At 42.5% G+C, this 26,125-nt stretch overlaps 1 protein-coding gene across 8 annotated transcripts in view; it reads left to right on the plus strand.

The window, feature by feature from the left end:
* sytl2 (synaptotagmin like 2) overlaps positions 1 to 26,125 on the plus strand; it is a 137,314-nt gene that overhangs the window by 47,647 nt on the left and 63,542 nt on the right. For all 8 annotated transcript variants that reach the window (XM_033022510.1, XM_033022509.1, XM_033022511.1 and 5 more), the window contains exons 4-7: positions 5,120 to 5,265; positions 6,634 to 6,766; positions 13,254 to 13,332; positions 25,845 to 25,944. In XM_033022510.1, the coding sequence (XP_032878401.1) occupies positions 5,120 to 5,265; positions 6,634 to 6,766; positions 13,254 to 13,332; positions 25,845 to 25,944 (458 nt within the window). The remainder of the gene's footprint in view (positions 1 to 5,119; positions 5,266 to 6,633; positions 6,767 to 13,253; positions 13,333 to 25,844; positions 25,945 to 26,125) is intronic.

Below are 26,125 nucleotides of genomic sequence, written 5' to 3' on the forward strand. Positions count from 1 at the left end.
TATCATTGATCTGGATAAAAGGACTGAGTTAATATCAAAAGATGCAGACACAGATATAAATTGTAAGCTGAGAGGAAGATGGAGCATTGGTAGCTTCTGAGACACAGCATTCTAAATATTTAGAAACACAAAACAGAGCAATGTCTCCTCATTTCAATCCTGAGTGGCTTATCCTTTCCGAATGGCTCACTCCATTGCTACATTTTTTGTCCTAGATGATCGAGCTTCGAGAAAGAGCCTCTCTTGACAATCCCTCTCAAAATCTTGCAAGTTTAATTAAAGTCGCCCTTCATTTTTCTAAATCTTGTGATTACATACAGTAATTCCATTGAGAATATTGGTGTCAACAGGAGGAAGGATATTCTTGCAATGGAAGGCTACAAAATGAATTTGGCGTATTCATTCGGCTCTACAAAGAGAAATTAAACAGATGGGGCCGAAACCCTCCATCAAAGATCAAGAAATAAGTTCATTGAAACATGTACCATTCTTATGGGACTTGAATCGATGGATGCAGGCATGATGTTTCCCTTAGTTTAGAAATTAAAGGGTCAGCCATTCAGGACGGAGATGAGAACATTTACTTTATTCCAAGTTTATCCTTCCATGGGTCAGGAGACCAGATCAGGACACAATATTGCAGATGCAATCGCATCTGGGACTTTATAGTTAAATCAAATCATTGTGAATTGTGAACAGCTGAGTCCCTGGCACCAATCCCTGTGTCAATCCATTAGTCATAGTTGCCCTGATCCAAAAAGATCTGCTTCTCTTTCTCCTCTGTTTTCTCAGCATTAACCATGTTCGTACAATACTTCCCCAATACCATATACTTGTCTTTAAAGTGGTCTCTTTTGTGACACCTGCTTGCTTCACCCTATCTCTTCTACTGTTTATAACATCAGAAAATTCCAAAAGATTTGTCAAACATGATTTTTAGTTTATACTAGACTAAGTGGGACCCATTGGGTCCCATTCTTACACGTGAGGTTTGGCCCCCCAACGCAATATTCCAGCACTCACCCATGGCCCCAACTGCGCAGGCGCGGCTGACGGGGTCCCAATTGTGATGCTCCTGAGCCCCCCCTCCTCCCCTCATGCCACCCCCACTCCGCCCCTTGCCATTACCCCACCACGCACTCCACCCCCCACCCCCCACCCCACATCCACTCTTAGCGGCTCTCCGGCGGCGCAGTCATTCCCGCCCATTGGATTGCGACGAAATTACTGCGACGGCACAGCTGACAGGCACGGCAAGTGGAAAAGGTATTTATTAAAGCTTAAAATGTGAATAACTTATAATATAAGATCAATTTAAATGTTAAAGATGAGATTTATTCAGTTCAGTTCTTTCTTGTTGTGTCTCTTGTTGCATTCTGCAGCCGGGGGAGGGGGACAGCTTCAGGCGAGGGCAGCGTCCTGCAGCCTGGGAAGGGGCACGGCTTCAGGCGGGGGCTGTCGGGTTAATTCCCGGGATGGCGGGACTATCACATGCTGAGAGAATGGAGCAGCTGGGATTGTACACTCTGGAGTTTAGAAGGATGAGGGGGATCTCATTGAAACATATAAGATTGTTAAGGGCTTGGACACGCTAGAGGCAGGAAACATGTTCCCGATGTTGGGGGAGACCAGAGCCAGGGGCCACAGTTTAAGAATAAGGAGTAAGCCATTTAGAACGGAGATGAGGAAACACTTTTTCTCACAGAGAGTGGTGAGTCTGTGGAATTCTCTGCCTCAGAGGGCGGTGGAGGCATGTTCTCTGGATGCTTTCAAGAGAGAGCTAGATATAGCTCTTAAAAATAGCAAAGTTAGGGGATATGGGGAGAAGGCAGGGGTACTGATTGGGGATGATCAGCCATGATCACATTGAATGGCGGTGCTGTCTCGAAGGGCCAAATGGCCTACTCCTGCACCTATTGTCAATATTGGGACCGATGGGGGAGCGTCCTGCAGCCAGGGGAGGGGGGCTAGTAGGACATTGTGGGCCGAATGGGCATTTCTTGGTCGTTGGGTGGCTGAATGGACTGCAGCTAGGGGGGGGGGGGGGGGGGACTGCTTCAGACGGGGGCCGGCGGGGAGCGTTCTATAGCCAGGGGAGGGGGACGGCTTTAGGCGGGGGCTGGCGGGAGCATCTTGTAGCTGGGGACGGGGACAGCGTCAGGCGGGGACCGTTCTGTATCCGGGGGAGAGGGATGGCTTCATGCGGAGGCAGGCGGTAGCGTTCTGTAGCTGGTGGAGGGGGACGGCTTTAGGCGGGGGCCGGCGGGGAGCATCCTGCTGCCGGGCAAGGGGGGCAGCTTCAGGTGGGGGTGGGAGTGTCCTGCAGCTGGGGATGGCACGGCTTCATGCGGGGGCTGGTGGGAGCGTTCTGTAGCTGGAGATGGGGATGGCTTTAGGCGGGGGCTGGTGGGTAGGTCCTGCAATCTGGGGAGGGGGCTGGCTTCAGGTGGGGGCCGGTGGGAGTGTGCTGCAACCGGGGGAGGGGGACGGCTTCAGGTGGGGGCTGTCGGGGGGCAGTGACGGTGGGGGGGGGGGGGGGGAGCGTCCTGCAGCCGGCAGAGGGGAACGGCTTCAGGCGGGGGACTGTCGAGGGCTGGTGGGGGGGGGCGCTGCCGTGGCCTGCCACTGCTTACCCCTGCCACTGTCTACCCCTGCAGCTGCCTAGCACTGGCGTGGTCTACCGCACCGCGGCTCCCGGCCGAAGTCACTCACTCACCGGCTGCCTGCCGCACTCACTCACTGGCTCCCGGCTGCACTCGTTAAGTGGCTCCTGGCCGCTCTCGCTCACTCACCGGCCGGCCGCACTTGCTCAGTGGCTGCTTCCCGGCCCCACTCGCTCACTCACCGGCTGCCTGCCGGCCGGCCGCACTTGCTCGGTGGCTGCTTCCCAGCCCCACTCACTCGCTCACAGGCTGCCTGCCGGCCGGCCAGCCACTCTCATTCGGCGGCTCTCGGCTCGTCGTGATGGCAGATGCAGCCCCCACTCGCTCTCCCCACTCTGCTCACTCCGCTCCTTCAGCTTTATTCTCCTCGCTGCTGGTGATTGACAGTGGATGCCGGAAGGGGTGTTTTTTACGATATTTAAACCTTCATAACTTTTGTAATATTCCACCGATCTGAACAAAACCTGGTGCACATGCAGCACAGGAGAATGACGAGTAGGGTGGTGAAAATCGTAGCGCTATTGCGTACCGTTTTTGCGCAAATTTTAAAACAGCGCAAACCGGAAGAGGACAAGATGAGAGTTTTAGTTATGGATAGATAGAGAGATAGATGATAGATACTTCTGATGTTAAGCTAACTTGTCTATAGTTTACAGTTTTATCTTTCCCTCCTTTCTTAAATGATTGAGTTATACTTCAGACCTATCAGTTTTTTTCCTACCATAACTGATGTAACTAATATGGCTCCCTTCATTTGGAAGAGGGTCACTGATCTTTATTTAAAAAGTTAAGTAAAACTATGCAGGTGGATGGGGTAGGTGTCTGTTTGTAATTTATTTCATATAATAAATGTCTTTTTTTTTTTGCAAAAGGTAATTCTGTCTCCAGGATTGGTAGGGGCGTTGTTAAGATGCAGGATACTTGATTATGATTTTGGCCATGATGATTTCTTGAGCTTTGTTTGCACACCCATTTAATAGATTTCGACAATTGCCTGATATCCAATGTCAGGCTATCCAGTCTGTATTACTTTTCTTTCTCAGAATACAAGGTTTTGTGAAGATAATTTCTAATTAAACCATGATTTCCACAGCCACCACTGCAAGAGCCTAGCAGAAATGGAAGAACTTAATGGGCCAGGCAGCATCTCTGAAGGGCAATAGACACATTTTGCCCAGTCTGAAGAAAAATTGGGATGGAAATGTAATTGTCCATTTTACTCCACATATGCTACCTGGCCCAGTGAGTTCTACCAGCAGGTTCTTTTTTTAAATCAATATTGCAGTATCTGCAGCCTCTCACGTCTCCACTACAAAAGTCTAGATTTTAGGCCATCTAGCCCAGCTCCTCATACAGCACGGAAACAGGCCCTTTGCCCTAACATTCCCCCATGTCAACAAAGATGCCCCATCTACACTAGTCCCAACTGTGTGCATTTGCCTTAATCCCGCCAAACCTTACATATCCATGTACTTGTCCAATGTTGTTGTAGTGTCTGCACTGTACCATCAGATCAGCTGTCTAACAATGATTCCACTGAGACAGCACCAAATGTGTCTTCTACATGACAACTGGTCTCTGCCCATGAAATGACATTCCCTTTGTGTCTCCATTCCTTCCTCAACATTGCCCCACCATGATCATATTAAATAGTTTAGATTAGTTTCTTATTATATTCACGTGTATCAAGATACAGTGAAAAGGTTTGGTTTGCTTGCTTTCCAGTTTTTAAAAAAAGTCGAAAAAAAACGTGAATACAATCAAACCGTCTGCAGTGCACAGATAAAAGATAAAGATTGCAACATTTAGGGCGAAGATATACCGTATCATTGAAGTCCAATGCAGTCCGATTAAAGAAAGCTCAAAACTCTCCTATGAGGTAGATGGGAAGTCAGGATTGCACTGGTCAGATGCGATAGGGTTGAGGAAGGACCCTGGTGATCAATTCATGATATTTTCTTGTGCTCTTGTGTTCTATTTGCAATTTGAAGCTTACTAGCATTTTTACTGTCCCACTCCTCATAAAGGATCATCAACCTGAAACGTTAATTGGGTTTTGTTCTCTATCGATGCTGCTACTGAATACGCTCAACATTTTCAGTTTTATGGAAAATAACCTGTAGATCCTGCAAACATGAAGGCTCAAAGACCTTAAATGATTCACTTTCCACAGGTGTTCTGATCTGTTTGCAGTATATAGATTTCATTTGATTGTTATTATACATTGGTTGGACATGTTTAATTTTAGAATCAACCACAAATCTTACGCCTCTCAGCTTCCTATTTGGCTATTGAAAGACTATTTGTAAAGTATGTATAGCATCTATACGTTTTGGGTACCATATTTTTCTGAATTATCTCTCATCTGTCTATAATTTGGGAGAAAGAAGTGATTTGAAATTCTATGGTTGGTTATATACAAAATAATACATTATTTTGTTTTTTATGTTGCCTAGGCAATTGCAAATTAAAAATGAAATTCAACGTAAGAATATGACTGGTGAGTGGTTCTATAAAGCCAAGGCAAAGAGGCACAGAGATACACTACATGGAGCTGAGCTAATCCAAGCATCAATGCGGAAGAAGAAACCCATGACTATATGTAGGTTTTCTTGATTATCTATACCAACTTCACATTCATTGACCCATGACAAACCTGATGTAAAATAAATTTTCACAAAGAAAGATAATTTCAATGTTACAATGTTAGTACTCGCAGGTGAATGAAGAATTTTACATTCCAATGTTTTTATTGCCAGTTTCAGGTTATGGTAATTACCTCAATACCTAGTAATATGAATTATGAAACATTCTGCTTAACAAATATTTTGAGTAAATCTAATTACTTGTTCATGGTAACATTTTCCCCTGAATTAGAACATTGTTTCTGCACTTTTTTGTGATTTGTATCAATGCAACAATAAATGAATAATTAATATGAGCTAGACATTTCTTGGAATGTGCAGTCCAGTGTAAGATCATTTATTAAATCAATTTTATATGGTTATATGTCAAATGTTTTGTGCTAACTTTAGATAATTAATCCTAGTCCATTACTGTCAATGATAAAGAAGCCAAAGTTGAACGTGTTCCGTCTAATAAATAATAACATTATTAGACGGAACAAGTTCAACTTTGACTTCATATAAAGTGACTTTCTAGGTTTAGAGGTTGTGTGCTATATACTATTCAATCCTCTGCTTCGTCATGCCTTGTATAACAGCAATTGTGGATTAAAAAAATTGTTTATATCTCCCAGATGGCCTACAAAAAGAGAATGGGGTTATTTGGAGCAAAAGTAAATCTAGTTTAATGAATGAGAAAATTTAGTGGCCATCTCAGTTTCTTTCATCAGTGGAGAGAGAAAAAAACAAGTTAACGTTTCAAGTTACTACCAACCCTCACGGTCCCTCAGATCCACATCAGCCGGTCTCCTCTCCATCCACAAGTCCAACCTCCGCAGTTTTGGGGACAGAGCCTTCTCCAGGGCAGCTCCCAGGCTCTGGAACTCCCTCCCCCAACTGATCCGCAATTCTGTGTCCCTCACCATCTTCCAGTCCCGCCTCAAGACCCATCTCTTCACCTCTGCCTATCCTTAGCCCCACGTCCCCCTCCCTTTTCATCTGTGCATTAATTGCCTCATATTGTGTTTTGTATTGAATTCTGTCTTTACTTTGTGTACTAGTCATGTCTCTACTATTTATTTCATTCCCCTTACATGTTTTTCCTCTACCTGCTAAATTTTTGTAAGGTGTCCTTGAGACTCTTGAAAGGCGCCCATAAATAAAATGTATTATTATTATTAAGTTACCGAAAAGTCACCAACCTGAATTATTTAATTATTGTTTCTGTCTCTGCTGACACTTCCTGCTAAGTATTAGCAGCATTTTCTGTTTTTATTCTACATTTTCAGCATCTGCCATTAAAATTTTTTTTGTTATATTTCATTGTGCATTATCTTCTTTCACAGATGATCGTCTCCAGTCTATGGAGTTGAAGGAGAAATCCAACAGCTTATTGAAAAATGCGGGGAACGGTATTTTTATACCACCGGAGCTTACTTTCTTCCTACAAGCACCAAAGGTGGAAGAACCTCGAGCTAGGTATTGTCTAAGATTCAATCTGCTTTGTGTAGAGCTGGTAAAACTGCACAGATGGAAAGATGCAAATGTTATTCTTATGTTTTTAAATATTACTAGACTAAGTGGGACCCGTTGGGTCCCAGCATCACACAGGAGGGCTGGTCATCCAACACAATATTCCACCTCTCCACCAATTCTAATATTGGTGGCCAGTTGGGGGGGGGGGGGGGGGGCTTTCTGGAGTGCTAGTATGGGTGTTGTGGGCTGAAGGGACTGGTTTCCAGAGGGCTAGTATGCAAATTGTGCGCCAAATGGATTCTTGGGCTGGCGTCTCAGTCAATCAAGCCTGTTGTGCTGGCAACACACTCACTCACGGCTGGTGGGCTGGTAGTTGACTCACGGCTAATCCTTGAAATTCTATTTCAAGCAGGGTATAAGGCCACCAAATTCAAGTGCAGTTTCTTACCACTTCCAGCAGGGTGCAAGGCCACCAAATTCAAGTGCATTTTCATACCATTTGAAGTAGGGTGCAAAGCCACTAAAGACAGTGAGTCGTGACCTCTCCCTCCTCCATCTTGCAGAGACTGAGCCACACCCACATTTCCGGGTTTTATAACCCCTCCCCCCCCCCCCCCCACCAACCACCGGAAAAGGTGTGGCTATCATGGAGTGATTGACAGGAGAGAGATTCTCAACATTTTTTTTTAAACTTATAACACTTTTATTTTTCATTGATGGGAAGAATTCTCTGCATCTGCTCAGCGGAGGGGGACTGAGTAAGATGGCCAAAAATCACAGCCGTAAGTGGTAGCGTTTTATCTAAAATCAATATACAGTGCAAACAGGAAGTAAGTGCATTTACAGTAGTGCCTTTTAACTTCAAGCCAAAGCACCCAAGCACCATTTGCAATAAGTAGTGCCTTTCAACTTCATGCCACCATTTGCAGTAAGTAGTGCCTTTCAACTTAATGCCACCATTTGCAGTAAGTGGTGTCTTTCAACTTCAAGCCACACCCAAGCCACTATTTGCAGTAAGTAGTGCCTTTCAACTTCAAGCCAAAGCAACCAATCCACCATTTGCAGTAAGTAGTGCCTTTCAACTTCATGCCACCATTTGCAGTAAGTGGTGTCTTTCAACTTCAAGCCACACCCAAGTCACCATTTGCAGTAAGTAGTGCCTTTCAACTTCAAGCCAAAGCAACCAAGCCACCATTTGCAGTAATAGTGCCTTTCAACTTCATGCCACCATTTGCAATAAGTAGTGCCTTTTAACTTCAAGCCACACCCAAGCCATCATTTGCAGTAAGTGGTGTCGTTCAACTTCAAGCCACACCCAAGCCACACCCAAGCCACCATTTGCAGTAAGTAGTGCCTTTCAACTTCAAGCCAAAGCAACCAAGCCACCATTTGCAGTAATAGTGCCTTTCAACTTCAAACCAAAGCTCCCAAGCCACCATTTGCAGTAAGTAGTGCTTTCAACTACAAGCCAAAACACCCAAGCCACCATTTGCAGTAAGTAGTGTCTTTCAACTTTATGCCACCGTTTGCAGTAAGTAGTGCCTTTTAACTTCAAGCCACACCAAGCCATCATTTGCAGTAAGTGGTGTCGTTCAACTTCAAGCCACACCCAAGCCACACCCAAGCCACCATTTGCAGTAAGTAGTGCCTTTCAACTTCAAGCCAAAGCAACCAAGCCACCATTTGCAGTAATAGTGCCTTTCAACTTCAAACCAAAGCTCCCAAGCCACCATTTGCAGTAAGTAGTGCTTTCAACTACAAGCCAAAACACCCAAGCCACCATTTGCAGTAAGTAGTGTCTTTCAACTTCATGCCACCATTTGCAGTAAGTAGTGCCTTTCAACTTCAAGCCACAATTTGCAGTAAGTAGTGCCTTTCAACTTCAGGCCAATGCACCCACACCCCCATTTGCAGTAAGTAGTGCCTTTCAACTTCAAGCCACACCCAAGCCACCATTTGCAGTAAGTAGTGCCTTTCAACTTCATGCCACCATTTGCAGTAAGTGGTGTCTTTCAACTTCAAGCCACACCCAAGCCATCATTTGCAGTAAGTGGTGTCTTTCAACTTCAAGCCACACCCAAGCCACCATTTGCAGTAAGTAGTGCCTTTCAACTTCAAGCCAAAGCAACCAAGCCACCATTTGCAGTAAGTAGTGCCTTTCAACTTCAAGCCAAAGCAACCAAGCCACCATTTGCAGTAAGTAGTGCCTTTCAACTTCAAGCCAAAGCAACCAAGCCACCATTTGCAATAAATAGTGCCTTTCAATTTCAAGACACAGCCAAGCCAACCGCGGGAGGGGGGGGGGGGGGCGCGAGTATGAATAATTTTAGAACCAATAGACATTTTTTTGCAAGCTTTAGAACCAATAGACGTTTTTTTGCAAGCTTTAGAACCAATAGAGACACTTTTTGCAAGCTTTAGAACCAATAGACATTTTTTTGCAAGCTTTAGAACCAATAGACATTTTTTTGCAAGCTTTAGAACCAATAGACATATCAGCTTTACCAGCTTTAGAATCAATAGAGATATTTTTGCCAGCTTTAGAACCAATAGAGACATTTTTTGAAAGCTTTAGAACCAATAGACATTTTTTTGCAAGCTTTAGAACCAATAGACACTTTTTGCAAACTTTAGAACCAATAGACACTTTTTGCTAGCTTTAGAACCAATAGACATTTTTTGCAAGCTTTAGAACCAATAGACATTTTTTTTGCAAGCTTTAGAACCAATAGACATTTTTTGCAAGCTTTAGAACCAATAGAGCCACTTTTTGCAAGCTTTAGAACCAATAGACATTTTTTTTGCAAACTTTAGAACCAATAGACACATTCTGCAAGCATTTTAGAACCACTAAGGGCACTCACATTTGAGTAGACATGTGTTTAGTGTTATTCACAGCTCAGAGAAACGTGACCCTCTGCCTTCCTCCATCTTGAAGAGTGAGTGAGGCACACCACTTCCTGGATTTATAGTCCCTCCCCCCTGCCGCCAGCAGGGGCAGCAGAGAGAATGGGGAATTTTGTAAAAACATTAATATCTCTGTCATTTTTAATTGACGGGAAAAATCCTCAGCACACATGCGGCGGAGGGGGGCTCTGAGCAAGGTGGCCAAAAATGACGGCCGTAGGTGGCGGCGTTCTCTCAGAAATTGCAGCACAGATGGCCAAAAGCAGTCAAGAACAGACTTTTAGTAATATAGATATTAAAAGAGGACATGTTGGGCATGTACAACCGACCCCCAAAATAGTCAACGGGAATTTAAAGAGCAGAATTGGTTTCTGAGGTAATGGACACTTCAGAAAACTGTGAGAGATGGAGGGATATGTTTGCCAGGAGCAACATGCTGGAGATGTTCCAAATGACAGGTTGAATGTGGAGTATTATTGTGACGGTATGAGAAGGATGGGATCAGATTTGAGTGCAATATAATGGACATTGTCCAGACTCTGTTCTGACAAAGGGAAATCCTGTTGAGGATAAGACATACTTTAAACAGTGGTGCAGAGAGTGGCATTCTCGGAGCAGGTATGATGGAGAAGAATAGTATGACATCCTTGCGGAAAGACCCATCTTTTTGTTTCTTTAATAATGCCTTTATCTCGCAGTTTTACCTTGCAGCACCATCTCTTCATGCAAATTAATCTACTAATTACTCTTGTCTTTCATCCTGGTTATTCCAACTCATCCACACTCGCATCTAGGAGAAGGTACAGAAGCTTCAAAGTGCACACCGCCAGACTCGGGAACAGCTTCTTCCCCTCCGATATCATGCTTGCATAAGCTAGGGTACTTGTTCAATTCACCTCTACCCCACTGAAGACATTGGACTTGTCTAAGGAACTGATGCATTACAATGCTGAGAATTAGCATTTATATCAAGAGGACTGGAATACAAAAACAGAGATGTGATGCTGAGGCTTTATAAGGTGCTGGTCAGGCCGCAATTGGAGAACTGTGAGCAAACGTGGGCCCCATATCTGAGCAAGGATGTGCTGGCTCAGAAGAGGGTCCAGAGGAGATTTACAAGAATGATTCCAGGAATGAGTGGTATGAATATTGATTTCTCTAACCTCAAGTAACCCTGGCATTCCCTCTCTCTCTATCCCTCCCGACCCAAGATGCGCCAGCTTCTTGTTTTCACCCAACAAACAGCTAACAATGGCCTGTTTCCTGTATCATCATCACTTTTTTGCATCTTTCATTCATTGTTCTTTATCGCGCTACATCATTGTCTATATCTTTCGTTTCCCGCGACTTTCAGTCAGAAGAAGGGTCTCGACCTGAAACGACACCCATTCCTTCTCTTCAGAGATGCTGCCTGTCCCGCTGAGACATACCAGTTTTTTGTGTTTATCTTCGGTTTAAACCAGCATCTGCAGTTCCTTCCTACACATGAGTGGGGTTGCATATGATGAGCGTTTGACAGCACTGAGCCTGTATTCGTTGGAGTTTATAAGGTTGAGGGGGGACCTCATTGAAATTTACAGAATAATGAAAGGCATAGATAGAGTGGATGTGGAAGGGATGTTTCCACTGGAGAGTCCAGGGCCTGAGGTCATAGCCTCAGAATAAAAGGGCACTCTCTTAGAAAGGAGGTGAGGATGAACTTCTTTGGTCAGAGGGTAGTTAATCTGTGGAACTCATTGCCACAGAATGCTGTGGAGACCAAGTCAGTGGATATTTTTAAGGCAGAGATAGACAAATTCTTGATTCGAACGGGTGTAAAGGGTTATGGGGAGAAGGCAGGAAAATGGGATTTGGAGGCAGAGATCAGCCATGATTGAATGGCGGAGTAGACTCGATGGGCTGAATGGCCTGATTCTACTTGTATAATTTGTGAACTTGTGAACTATATTTTGAACACTATCTTCCCTCTATTATACTTGAGTTTGAACGGATTGTATTTACGTGTGATATATCTGATCTGGCCAGACCTCTCTCCTGCATGCTTTTGCCCTCTTGATTTCCTTCTTAAATATGGTCCCGTCTCCGAAACTACTCCAGGGATGCAGTCCTCCTGGGATACATTTGATCCTAACTGCCTCGATCTGGCCCATGCTGACCTTGTTCCTGACCTGAATTTCTCTTGTCATCCAGGTTTCCTTACTTCCACCTGCCTTGCTCTTCACTCTAACAGGACCATGCATGCCATTACACTTTTTAAAGCATCCCACTTGCCTTTGCCCACAGACAATCAACTCCAATCAACTTGAGCCAGTTCCTGTCTAACACCATCAAAGTTGGTCTTGCCTCAATTCAGAATTCCGTAACTATTTTAAAGTTAAGAGAACTGTGGTCGCTAGATCCAAAAGGCTCGCCCACTGACACTTCAGTCACTTGTCCGTCCTAATTACCTAAAATTAGATCAAGCTTTGCCCTTTTCCTTGTAGTGAATGGGGTAGAATTTGTTTATTGAACACATTTCATGTGGTTCTTTGCATTAAAATTCAGTACTTAGCAGAAAAATAGAAATCCCCCCCCAAAAGTTGGAGTAAAATTCTGCAAATCCAAACAGAGGTAATGGATATTGTACTGCAGTTACACAAGCATGTGCTTCAAACTAATTATTTTCCACTTTAGCAGTTTAAAGGAATGAACAAGGGAAAATTAAACATTGTGATGTATGCATGGTATCAAATATTATTTGGTGTCCATGGCCCTTGTTAGTTGCTACAAAACTGTAAAATGTCATACCTGGTATGTCATGTAATGTTTGTTAGTTGTGGTATATAATTGGTAAGAAGTTACTTATTGACTATAAACCAATTAGATTTTAACTAAGTTTATCATCTTCTACGGCTGTTTGTTAAGCTATTCATGGTTTTGTGGCTAAGTCACAATGCACCATTGTACCAAAATGGTAAGTAACTGGTTAGTGTATAAAATAAATCAAACTTATTCTCCAGTATAGAGTAGTTGCATTTCTCTTTTTTTACGGAAATTCCAGATAAAGGGCCTGTCCCACTTTCACGACCTAATTCACGACCTTTTTTACTTGTGGACATTTTTCATCATGTTGAAAAAACGCCCCGACCTACTTGATGCCACGAGTACCTACGACTATTATCACGACCTACCTATGACCTACCTACGACCTACCTACAACCTCCTACGACCTTGTGACGACCATGCTGCGAGTGTGAGTCAAGGGCAAACTCGGCAGAGGTCGTGAATTAGGTCGTGAAAGTGGGACAGGCCCTTAAGGCTGTATATGTTGTTATTATTCACTAAACTATAAACTACCACATGATCTATACACATTCCTGAAGCACGGTTACATGGACATGGTATTGGAGAGCAGGAAGTGTCAACGAAACTGTATGTGAGCATAAGTAAACAGCTCTGGGAGGAAATAAATGGAAAATTAAATGGTTTACTGAGCTGAACAAGATGACTAATTTGAAAGGAATGTTATCAATTCAATTGTATTACTTTTAATGTAGAGTTCAGTTTTATGGGGAGCTTTTAGAACATGTTTTTCCTTTTTCAGTACAACGCTACGAAAAGAAAACAGAGCTCATCCACAACAGCAGCAGATGCCAAGGAAGACCAATTCATCGTCAGCAAAGGTATTTTTCAGAATGACTCGGACTATTATTTCAAATGTAGTGCACATGAATGGCAGATAATGTATTTAAAAGAATTTGACATGTAATTTGATCATTGAGCTCCTGACAACAGTGGCATGGTGTGATACATAATGGCCATGTGAATATAGTCATAGTTAGACAACCTGGAACCAGCCCCTTTGGCCCAATCATCCATGCTAACCAAGGTGCTAAGCTAGTCTAAGCTAACCAACCATGCTAGTCCCATTTGCCCCCGTTTGGCCTATCCGAACTGTGAATATTGTGCAAATAATATTTGAAAAGCAGAATTATTAGATTTTTTGACATAATCACTAGGCTGTCATGAATATTGTAAAGATAGCATAAAACCATGGTAGTGGTAATCATTAAAATGAATGTAATACAGAATTAATTATGGGTGCGTATTAACTTTAGGACAAAAAAGGATAAAATTGTTTTGTTTTTTAATCATTCAAATTTTCGGGAGTTTACAAAAAATAATGCTTGTATTCTAATTGGTGGGATACAACAGATCTCTGATACACAGAGAATGGCCTGATGCAATTTTGAAAGACAAGTATTCAGTGTAGAAAATTACCGTTGTTTGGTAGGGAATTTGAATACAAAAGTAAAATTTTGCTTCATATAGAAAAGGGTGTTGGTGAGACCAATCTGAAGTACAGTACACAGTATTAGTCTCCTTAGGGAAGAACATGAATGTTTTGAAAAAAAGTTCAGAGATGTTTTATTAGACTGACACATGAAATAGGTAGGTTGGCTTTTGTGGAAAGATTGGACCAACTTGACTTGCTTTTGCATGGGCTCAGAAGAGTAAAACGTGATTTAATTGAAACACATAAGATACTGTGGGGGTCTTGACATTGTGGATGTGGATAAGATGTTTCCTTTTGTTGGAGAATGAAAACCTAATGCTCATTTTTAAATCGATAAAAGTCCACTTAATGTAAAGATGACATGAATTTGGCTCTGTTAGAATTATCTTCCTCATTGGACAGTGGAATAGATTATTTGAATATTTAAAACTGAGGCAAATTTGTTCTAACCAAGCAGACGAAAGGTTACCATGGGAGACAGGAATGTAGAGTCGATACTAGAATCAGGGCAGTCATGATTTTATTAGTTGGACAAGCATTTGTATAGATTTACTGAAATGTAATGTTCAGTCCTGGTGGACCTGCAGAGGAGTAGGAGAGGAATTTTTAATATGTCATCGAGGCTTCCCTATATGGTTATGAATTCTCTGTTCTGCACTGGTCCATATAACTGCAGTATTGACTTGTGGGAAGCCAGCAATGCAAGAAAGTGTCAGTGTTTGAGATTCCATCATTTTCTCACTGAAATTAAAGATAACCTCCTTGCAAAACAGTCTGGTCTGGTCTGATTTAGCAAATTGGGAGGCTTGGCAGAGATTTGCTGTTGCTACTTAAGAAGATAGTGAGAATGTTGAAAGCCAACAGGACTTTGACTTCCATTGGGAGAGCAGGCTAGACTTGGCTAAAGGTCATCCTGATGAATCTTACATATCTTAGTGATGACAGCCTTGGAAAATGAAGCTGAGAAAACATAATTGGTTTGACAGGGCTGGTTAGGACATGTCGTGGAACATGGAAGGTGGAAACATGGAAACATAGCAACATGGAAACAGGCCATTCAGCTTAACTTGCCCACGCTGACCAATTATCTGTGATAATCCAATCTTGCAGAATTTAATCTATAGCCTTGTATGCCCAGGCAATTAAAGTGCTTATATCGGCTTTTTAAATATCGACGGCAACTTTGCTTCCATCACTCTCTCAGGCAGTGTACTCTATGTATTTGTCGTATTCTGGGTGGATAAGGTTCCCTCAGATCCTCTCTAAATCTCTTAACCATCACCCTAAATCTATGTCCTTTAGTTTTATCTACCTCAGATATGGGAAATGTTTCCTGCATTCTATACCCCTTATAATTTCTTGTACATCAATTATGTCCCCTCGTAACCTCAAGCGCAAGAAAGAAATTGACCTAAATTGTCCTGTGTCCCCACATTACTGAAACGCTCCGTTCCATGCGTGATTACGATGAATCTTCTCTGCACCCTCTTCAGTGCTGAAAACTCTCTGGGAGTAGGCTGTTTGTGGATGAGCATGTGATTGCCTCTTTCCTGGAAGTAACCAGCTTGTCACAAGTGACTACCTGTCGACAATGAAGCCTCTGGTTTGTAGTGCTGCCAGATGTGAATCTCTTGAAGAATGTGGAATGGTGGAGAAAACGCTCCATGGGCTGTGAAAGCTGTCTGAATAGCTGATGTTCCATTTTGAAGCTGGCCGTTAATGTTTCCCAATATTAGCAAAATGACCCTATGTGACAAAGTGACAAAGGCAACAAGCTAACTAGTATTTCAGATCCTATTGAGATGCAGTTATTGTGGTACAGGCAAAAATATGTGCGACTTGAAAATGTCCTGATATCAGAGAAATGTGGAGCGCACACAGACGTGCGATTGGATGGTTTAGCTTTGACATGTTTGTAAGTGAGATCCATTAAGATAAAACACCATTTAAAAAAAATAATTGACACCTAAAATACTGCCATCGTGTCGTCTATTTTTCAGAAATTGGTTTGTTTTCCTGAAGTGCAGAGAAAACTGCTAGAATTCTGAAATAATGAATGTTGCTTATCCATGATGGGCTGATTGGAACCTAAAAGAGTATGTTCTGAAGATGGGTCTCAACCCGAAACGACACAATTTCCTTCTCTCCAGAGATGCTGCCTGTCCCGCTGAGTATTTTGTGCCTATCTTTGGTTTAAACCAGCATCTGCAGTTCGTTTCACCTTTGTTTCACCTTTGTTTCATATGCAACTCTGAATTGTATTAAGCTCTTCTCCCACTTAGGCGATTTTTTTTGGCGACTGCAGGCGACTAGGCTGTCGCCACATGGTCGCGGCATTACACCTGTATGGTTGTGAGTAGTCTCCTCAAGTTGCCTAAAGAGTCGTAACGTTTTTCTGGTCACTGCTGGATTTTGAAATGTTCAAAACTTTTCGGCGACTGTGGGCTTGTCTTCTCCTGTTGTAGGTGCTGTCGTGGGTTGTCACCAGGTGATATATTTACGTAAATATATGCACGTAAATATATTTATTTATTGCTCATATTCTATGTCGCTCTTCTAGGGAGATGCTAACTGCAGTTCGTTGTCTCTGTACTGTACACTGCACAATGACAATAAAGTTTGAATCTGAATCTGAATCTGATGTTAGTTGTCGCCAGGTGCTGACCGGTGAATTCCATTATCGACTACCTACGTCAACCGGCGACATGTACCGGAGACTGAATTGTCTTCAGTTGTCTTCAGATGTCACCGACAGGGTCGTTGCTTGTCGTAGCTTGTCACGGGTGGACGTAGGTTGACTTTGGTTGTCGTAGGTGTGGTCTTAGGTGGACATCCAAATGGGTCGCCAATTGTCGGTAGCTTACCGTGGCTTGACGTCGACAAGGTGGTAAGTCGTTGTAGCTTGTCGTAGACATTGTCTTGGGGGGGGGGGGTCCAGTCGCCGCTTTTTCGGCGACCTGCTACGATTGTGACAGTTGCCGGCAGTCGCCGAAAAAATCGCCTAAGTGGGACAGGCCCTTTATATCTATTATTTGGATTTGAACAGATGCAGTGAGTGATCCATTTTAGAATGTGAACACTTTGAAAAATCTGATCCAAACTTTGTAGTGAGGTGGATTGTCTAAATAGGAATAAATAATCATTTTCTTAAGAAGAATGGTTTTAAGTTGGAAAGGGTACAAAAGCGATTCACCAGGATGTTACCTGGGCTTGGGGGCTTGAGTTATAGGGAGATGTTAGATAGGCGAGGGATTTTATCTTTGGAGCATAGGAGGCTGAGGGATGACCTCTGGTGGTGTACAAGATGATGAGGGGCATGGATAAAGTGAATGCTCACAGTCTTTTTCCCAGGATAGAGAATTTTAAAACTAAAGGGCATAGGCTTAAGGCGAGAGGGAAGATATTTAAGAAGGATGTCGGGGTACTTTCTCTCGATAGTAGTCCGTATCTGGAAAGAGCTGGCAGAGGAAGCTATTGATGTGGATACAATTATGACTTTAAAATGCCATATGAACAGATATGTGAATCAAAGGGGCTCAGAGGGTTATGGGCCAGATGCGGACAAAGAGACAAACCCAGTATGCCAACTTGGCCACCAAGGACAAGTTGGACTGAAGGGATTGTTTCAGTGCTGTATAGCTATATGCTAAGGTTGATATAGTGGGCTATATTAAGCTTTGCTTGGTTCACACCTCATGGGGTCTCTTGCACTAGCTCTGTAGTTCCATTGACTTTCAGTGGCACTGCTGATGGCCTTGGACAAATGGTCTGTTTCCATATGTCCACGAAGATGAGAAACACTTAAAAAAACTAACATGAACACATTTGTGCTGATCCAGGCCCATGGAACATGGGTGCCTACACATTGACCCCATAGCTGAACTAAATTACACAGGTCTCATTGCACTGCTGGTGTTGCCACAATGGCTCCTCCTTGAGGAACATGAGGTTATAAGTGTCAACAATAAAAACATTATCTAAACTTCTCTTAAATGAATGATGGTGACACGATGGTCACATGAAACCAAGGGGTTGGATGTGAAGTATATTAGCCCTTGGCTCAGTAAGTTATGGAATGCCTCTGGACTCATTGGCAAATACAGGGGTAGAGTGACGTAACTTATTCCAGATTATCTGTATCTCCACATGTTGTGTAAGTCTGATGATCTGATAAATGCTTTGCAGCTAGTTCCATCCCATCTGTCATCATTGTAGTAAGGGTGTGGGAGGAAAATACTTTTTGGTTAAATCAGGTTAGAGCACATATTTTGAAAAGCACAAGCTCTTCAACTTCCTGCTTTTCAATACACTGAAAATTTAAGTGTAGTATTTCCTCAACAAATAAGAATATTTAACTTTATGCTCCTAACCACAATATTCCTTTGGGGAATTAAAAAATATTGTGGTACAATTTTGTTGTGTGAGCTCAATTTGTTAACTTGACCTCAAGTGTAAGAATTGTTTCATGCTCCAGAATGTCTTTACTTGAAGTTAACTTTGCTGTCTTATTGGTTGATTATGGGTTCAAGCTCTGGACTTTTGCAATGCAATTAGACTTGATGCTTCATTGAAATATTGTTCTACCATTGGATACTTAAGATCTTAAACTGGCGACCTCTCTATCTTACAAAGTTGTTCTAGGTTTATCCTTGCAATATCTATCTCGCAACATCATCCATCTAAATCTGTTCACTTATCTCCTTGCTGTTTGTGAAAGTTGCTGTGCATAATTTAGGTGCCTCATTTTCTAAATAATTAACAGTGACTGCAAGTCAAAAGTTAATCAGTAGCTTTAATGTGCTTGGGATATGAAAAGCACTGTAGTAAATGTATGACTTAATGCCGCACTAAAATATTCAATTGGTGTGAAGAAGATAAAAATCCTAGGAAATGCTTTCTGTGGAACTTAATCAGATGCTGTGGTTAGTGCAAAAGTACTCTGAGGGATTCCCAAAAATCTCAAAATGGGGAAAATTTACATCCTCTTATTTGAAAAGCAATCCTTTAAACAATGTTCACCTTGATTGCCAAGTTAAAATGTAGCTGGCACTGTTCCTGACATCTGTTGCATCTTTGCTGCTAAGAATCATGGGAAACAGAATTCATCTGCTCAAACCATGTGCTCATCCCAGAGATCTGCAACAAGGACAATAAAAGTTTCCAATCATGTGCAAAATGTGCAGAACATTTAAAAGCTCCAATGCAGATGCAGACAGCTACACATTGGAGTCATTTGAATTCATGTATCCATGATGATTGAATGGTTAACTTGGAGAAATACATAGAAGGAGTATGGTATTTGACCTCAAGTGACTGCCCTGTCATTCAAAAAGTTAATGGATGAACTCACAGCTTTTCCCAGCACTACCCCAACACATCTTGATTCCCTTACTATCCAAATATTTCTCCATCAATACCTTGGATATACTTAGCAACTGAATGCTTGGATGGAGAATTCCAAGGATTCATCTATACTCGATGCAATTTTTTTTCTCATCTCAGTCCTGATGTTCTTATCTCATCTCAGTCCTAATAGTAGACACAACTACTACTAAACACCTTCCCTGAGGAAACATTTTGCATCTAATGTGCTAATTGCTGTATGAATTTTGTGTGTTTTAATTCGATCACCCATTACACTTCTAGATTCTAGAGAGCATGGGTCCATATATGACACTCCGGTTTTATCAAAGTTTAAAAATAAGGTCACTGTTTGCATATTGTTGCTATGATTTTTGTTGGAGGTAAATGTCAAGCATGTTGATAACATGCATGAATAATACTGATAAAATGTTAAGGAAATTGCTGCCACAAATTTTGTGTCCAATTCCATACTGGACAAGATTTCCTCAGGAAATGCTCCTGCATTTAAAAATAATTTAATGGAATTTTATGTGCGATTGATGCATTAAATACAGGAGTAAATGTGATCATTTTCCAGGCAAACATATCTAAAGATTAATACTGAGAGAATATTACAAATTTGTGCCTTGGATTCCATGCACTTTAACCTTCCTGACCAGCCTACCATACAGGACTTTGTCAAAGGCCTTACTAAAGTTCATTTTGTCGACATCCACTATCTGCCTTCATCAATCTTCTCGGTGATCTCTATCCTCTCGGTGATCTTATTAAAAAACGATTGGATTTGTGGGACAAGATTTCCCATGCACAAAGCCATGCTGACTATCCCTAATCAGTCCATGCCTGTCCAAATATTCTGTCCCCAATAATACTCCCAAGCAACAGTTCCATTACTAATGTCAGGTCTGCAATTCTTGCTGCTCTTCTTAAGGATTTTACTTTGCCTTGTTTATCGGCTTCATTCCTCTTTATGCCCTCCTGATTATCTTCTTGAGTGTCTTCTTACATTCCTTACACTCATGGGGGGATTCATTGGATCCTGACTGCCAAATTCTGACAATTGCCTCCTAGTTTTTCTGACTGAAGCCTCAACCATTCTTGCAAACCGGGATCCCTAAAACTGCTAGCCTGGCTCTTTACCCTAACAAGAACTTGATCACTATTTAAAAACACTCCCATTCACACAACCTACAATACTTGAATTCTTATTAATTTTCATCAGGGGGTAGAAGCAGAGCTTGGAGGTTTTGCAGCCACTTCGATAATGGAAGAAGGGAATGGTGCATGGTGTGCATTTGCATTCTGTAGTTTCTCATTTAGTTTTTCTTTAACTTCTATATTCTGGTTTGCCTTCCTGGTTGCCCGGACTATTCCAAGCACTGTTGCATTGTTAGTTAAGGAGGATGTCATGGCAGTGGTCAGAGGTGACATTACGAACGGTTCGTCTCGTGAGGCTATATGGGTGGAGCTGAGGAACAAGAAAGGGATGATCACCTTGCAGAGGGTGTACTACAGACCAGCAAATAGTCAATGGGAATTAGAAGAACCAGGAGATTGCAGACAATTGCAGGTCAAATAAGGTTGTTGTAGTAGGGGGATTTTAACTTTGCTTATATTGACGGAGAAAATCATAGTATGAAGGGTTTAAATGGGGTGCAATTCCTCAAAAATGTTCAGGAGAGTTTTCTCAAGCAGTATGTAGAGACCCCCACATGTGAGAGCTGAACATCTGTAGTTGGAAAGCTACCAGAGAGTATTCTGAGGGATAGTTTATACAGGCATTTGGATGGGCAAGGGCTGATTAGGGATAGTCAGCATGGTTTTGTACATGGGAGGTCGTGTCTCACAAATCTGAGTTTTTTGAAGACGTGACCAAAAAGATCGATGAGGGCAGAGTTGTAGATGTTGTATACATGGATTTCAGTAAGGCATTTGACAAGATTCTGCATGGTAGGCTGCTCTGGAAGGTTAGATCTCATGGGACCCAAGGAGAGATAGCTGAATGGATAGCAAATTGGCTTCATGGAAGGAAGCAGAGGGTGGAAGGTTGCTTCTCGGACTGGAGGCCTGTGACTAGTGGTGTGCCTCGGGGCTCGGTGCTGGGCCCGTTACTGTTTGTCATCTACATCAATGATTTGGATGAGAACATACAGGGCAAGATTAGCAAGTTGCTGATGATACAGAAGTGGGTGGTTTTGCAGATAGTGAAGACGGTTGTGAAAGATTGCAGCAGGATCTTGTTTGATTGGCCAGGTGGGCTGAGGATTGGTTGAATTTAATACAGAGAAATGTGAGGTGTTGCATTTTGGGACGCCTAACACGGGGAGGACCTACATAGTGAATGGTAGGCCTCTGGGAGTGTTGTAGAACAGAGGGATCTCAGAGTGCAGGTGCATGGTTCCTTGAAGGTAGAGTCGCAGGTGGTCATAAAGGCTTTTAGCACATTGGCCTTCATCAGTCAGAGTATTGAGTATAAACGTTGGGAGTTCATGTTGGAGTTGTAAAATACGTCGGTGAGACTGCATATTAGAGTATTGTGTTCAGTTCTGGGCACCATGTTATAGGAAAGATATTGTCAAGCTTGAAAGGGTTCAGAGAAGATTTACGAGGATGTTGCCAGGACTAGAGGGTCTGAGCTGTAGGTAGAGGTTGAGTAGGTTGGGTCTCTATTCCTTGGAGCGCAGGAGGATAAGTGGTGTATAAAATCTTGAGAGGAATAGATTGGGTAGATGCACAGACTCTCTTGCCCAGAGTAGGGGAATCGAGGACCAGAGGACATAGGTTCAAGGTGAAGGGGAAAAGATTTAATAGGAATCTGGGGGGTAACTTTTTTCACACAAAGGGTGGTGGGTGTATGGAACAAGCTGCCAGAGGAGGTAGCTGAGGCTGGGACTATCCCAACATTTAAGAAACAGGCAGGTACATGGATAGGGCAGGTTTGGAGGGGTATGGACCAAACACAGGTAGCTGGGACTCGTGTAGCTGGGACATGTTGGCTGGTGTGGGCAAATTGGGCCGAATGGCCTGTTTCCACACTGTATCACTCTATGACTCTATGACTCTGGTTCGACACAACTCTACCACGGAATTGTATTTGAAAGAGGTCAGAACAATACAACAAGGAATTTATCTTCCTTTAACAGGTGACAGGATTAGGACTGAATAATAACAAAATACTGTTTGACTATATTTTTCACAAAGAGAGTGGTGAATATCTGGAATTCTCTGCCACAGAAGGTAGTTGAGGCCAGTTCGTTGGCTATATTTAAGAGGGAGTTAGATGTGGCCCTTGTGGCTAAAGGGATCAGGGGGTATGGAGAGAAGGCAGGTACAGGATACGGAGTTGGATGATCAGCCATGATCATATTGAATGGCGGTGCAGGCTCGAAGGGCCGAATGGCCTACTCCTGCACCTATTTTCTATGTTTCTATGACTTCAATTTTCTTTTGAGAAACATTAGGAATGAGAGACTGTCCTAAAATATTTGCAGCATTTACTAAAAAAAAATTCCCCTTTGTTTAAGTCTGTACTCACTCCTCTATCTCCAACAATGGACTCATTTAATGTCCCTTACTTCTAATTCAGTTAACCAATATCCTTTCCAGGATTATTGCAAAAATGCTGTTGAGTAACTGTCGCTTATGTATTGTGTGTTTTAATAATTTAGATTCAAAACAAGTTGCCTATTCTAAACAATTTGAACAGATTGTTTAATTTTCTATTGAATGGTTTTGCTGCTCCTTTGAATTTGTGCGGTCTTTTTAAATACATTTAAGTTTAAAATTAAGTTAGCTGAAGCATTTTGTTTGAATGATGGTGATCCTTTGCACACTATGATGAAAATTCAAACATCTAGTATCAGACCAACTGTTTGATTCTTTTGATGATTGAAAAATATCAACATTCATTGACATCGTAAATCCTACTTTATTAAATAAAAGTTAAATACTGGAAATGGCCTTTTCATATTTCTATAATCTATTTCTAGCAAGCATAGATTGCTTTAAAAAAAAAGTTTAATGTGTTTCAGCATTATGTGATTAAAAATCCATTATTTCTTGAAAAATAAGAAATTGTGGGGTTTTTTAAAGTCCTTTTGATATTCAAACAGTATGTTCTTAGCATCAGTCATGCAGGGAGGATGATGCCAGGATGCACAAGGCCACTTCTGGAGCATTAGTGGGGATATCATGTTGTCTTTGGAGTGCCTATCATTGCTTCCTCTTACACAACATGGTCTTTCCTACATGTTGACCGTACTTCTTTTAAGGTCAGTAAATTGCTGCATCTGGTTTACATCAGAGCCCAGGAACCAAAATGGTGATTATTATCTCATAGCTGCATCAATTAATGCATCATATTGGGAGCACTAAAATTTATGGGCAATTATATGCCTGTAATATAAATATATAGGTGAGACTGCACTTGGAGTATTGTGTAATTTTTGGTTGCCCTCTTATAGGAAGAACTAGACCAAGTGCAGACCCGTTGGGTCTGTTCCCCCAACGTGCGGTTGTGGGGGCGGGGGAGGCGGCATGCAGCGTCACACACACTAACTATCCCCCCCCCACCCCCGCACTCACGCTAATTACCCCCCTTGATATTATATTAATATATTAATTTGCTCCTTTTACCCCATAACCACCCTATCTACTGATGCATAGCCCCCAACTTGCAGTCACATCTAGAGAGGGGGGGAGAGGGGGGGAGGTAGAGGGGGGTAAGGAGGGAGGGAGGGAGGGAGAGGGGGGGGGAGAGGAGGGAGAGGGGGGGGAGAGGAGAGGGGGGGGAGAGGAGAGGGGGAGAGGAGAGGGGGGAGAGGAGGGAGAGAGGGAGGGAGAAGAGGGGGGGGAGAGGAGAGGAGAGGGGCGGAGAGGGGGGGGGAGAGGAGAGGCGATGGGAGGAGAGGGGGGGAGGGGAGAGGAGAGGGGGAGAGGGGGGAGAGGAGAGGGGGGGAGGGGAGGGGCGCAGAGGGGGGAGAGGAGAGGGGGGGAGAGGGGAGGGGGGGGGGGGGGGGGGGGGAGGGGAGGGGGGGGGGGGAGGGGGGGGAGAGGAGGGGAGAGAGAGAGAGAGTGCCTTTTTATTTCAACCCAAACCCCCCCAAACAACCATTTGCAGGCAGTGCTTTTTTACTTTAACCATATTTTCATTTTCAAACCACATTAAGGGTACTTACTCACAGTAGTGTGGACATGTGTTCAGTGTTATTCACAGCTCAGAGAAACGCGACCCTCTGCCTTCCTCCATCTTGAAGAGACTGAATGAGGCACACCACTTCCTGGTTTTATAGTCCCTCCCCCCTGCCGCCAGCGGGGGCAGCAGAGAGAATGGGGAATTTTGTAAAATCATTAATATCTCTGTCATTTTTCATTGACTGGAAAAATCCTCGGCACACATGCGGCGGAGGGGGGCTCTGAGCGAGGTGGCTAAAAATGACGGCCGTAGGTGGCGGCGTTCTCTCGGAAATCGCAGCATAGATCGCCAAAACCGGTCAAGAACAGACTTTTAGTAATATAGATATCGTTAAGCTGGAAAGGGTATAGAAATGATTCAGAAGAATGTTACTGAGACTAGAGGGCCTGAGTTATATGGACAAAATGGATATGGTGGAGTCTTTTTTTCTCTGCAGAGTAGGACAAAAGGTGACCTTGTAGAGGTATATAACATCTTTAGAGGCATAGTTAAGAGGAATGGTCACTGTCTTTTTCCCAGAGTAGGGGATATGAAACAAGCTGCCAGAGTAGGTATTAGAGGCAGGTGCAATTGGTATGTTGAAAGGACATTTAGACATATACATGGATAATAATGGTTTACAGGGATATGGATAAAATGCAGACAACTGGGACTCGCTGAGGTAGGCAATTTGGTCCGCATGGATGAGTTGGGCTGAACGGCCAATTTCAGTTCCATATAACTCAAGTTAATAGCATTTTCTTTCCTGCTACTTGTAAATTTTGAATTAACTTGAAAAACAACTTAATTTAGAATGATTTTATGGAACAGCAGCCCATCAGATCTGCGCAAGCCCATGAAGATCCATGTGGTGTGACATTATCCTCCCCTTGCCTTCACTGCAATTTCTGTTTCAAATATTTAACCACTTAACATTTGAAGATTAACCTTCTTACCACTCTGCTCTACTAATAGCAGTTTTAATTGTTTTCCTACTGTCCATTAGCCATAGTGGAAATAGATTATTTTCTGGTCATTTTTAAAAATAGGATTTTTTTTTTTGATGGTTCATTATTTGAAGATTTATTAAAGACAAAGATTTATTCTTATCCACTTTTTGCCACTGTTTTTCCAGTCTCTTCTCGCAGTGAAAGCCTTTCATCTCCATAGAGGATTCAAACAAGTCTATTTTTCTGAAGAATTGAAGTGATATTTGTATTTGGAATCCTAAAAATAAGCAAATAATTCCTGTAACAACACTGACTTTGTGTTGCCCCAACTACATTTTTGCATGTTTCTTGTGTGCTTTGTTATGGTGTTTAATGAAAAATAGTCGTACATTTGGAACAATTGTTTTTCAGCAAAGAGAAAACCCATTCAACAAATCATCGTTGTCTGCTGATTATCCAAATGAAGAGAGACTACCATTGCCTGATGGAAACCAGTCACCGACTATTCAAGGTAATTACCAACAAATCATTTATATAGATACATAATTCTTTGATAGAAATCATCACTTTCATCTTATTTTTAAAGTAGATTAAATATTCATGCTGTTGGAATTGGCTTCCTTTAAGCTTTTTTTTTGTTTGTGGTTTTATTGGTGACATTTTTGCTGACTATTCAAAGTCAATGTCTACTG

This window comes from Amblyraja radiata, chromosome 6 (assembly GCF_010909765.2).
Source record: "Amblyraja radiata isolate CabotCenter1 chromosome 6, sAmbRad1.1.pri, whole genome shotgun sequence".
In the NCBI taxonomy this organism is placed as follows: Eukaryota; Metazoa; Chordata; class Chondrichthyes; order Rajiformes; family Rajidae; genus Amblyraja; species Amblyraja radiata.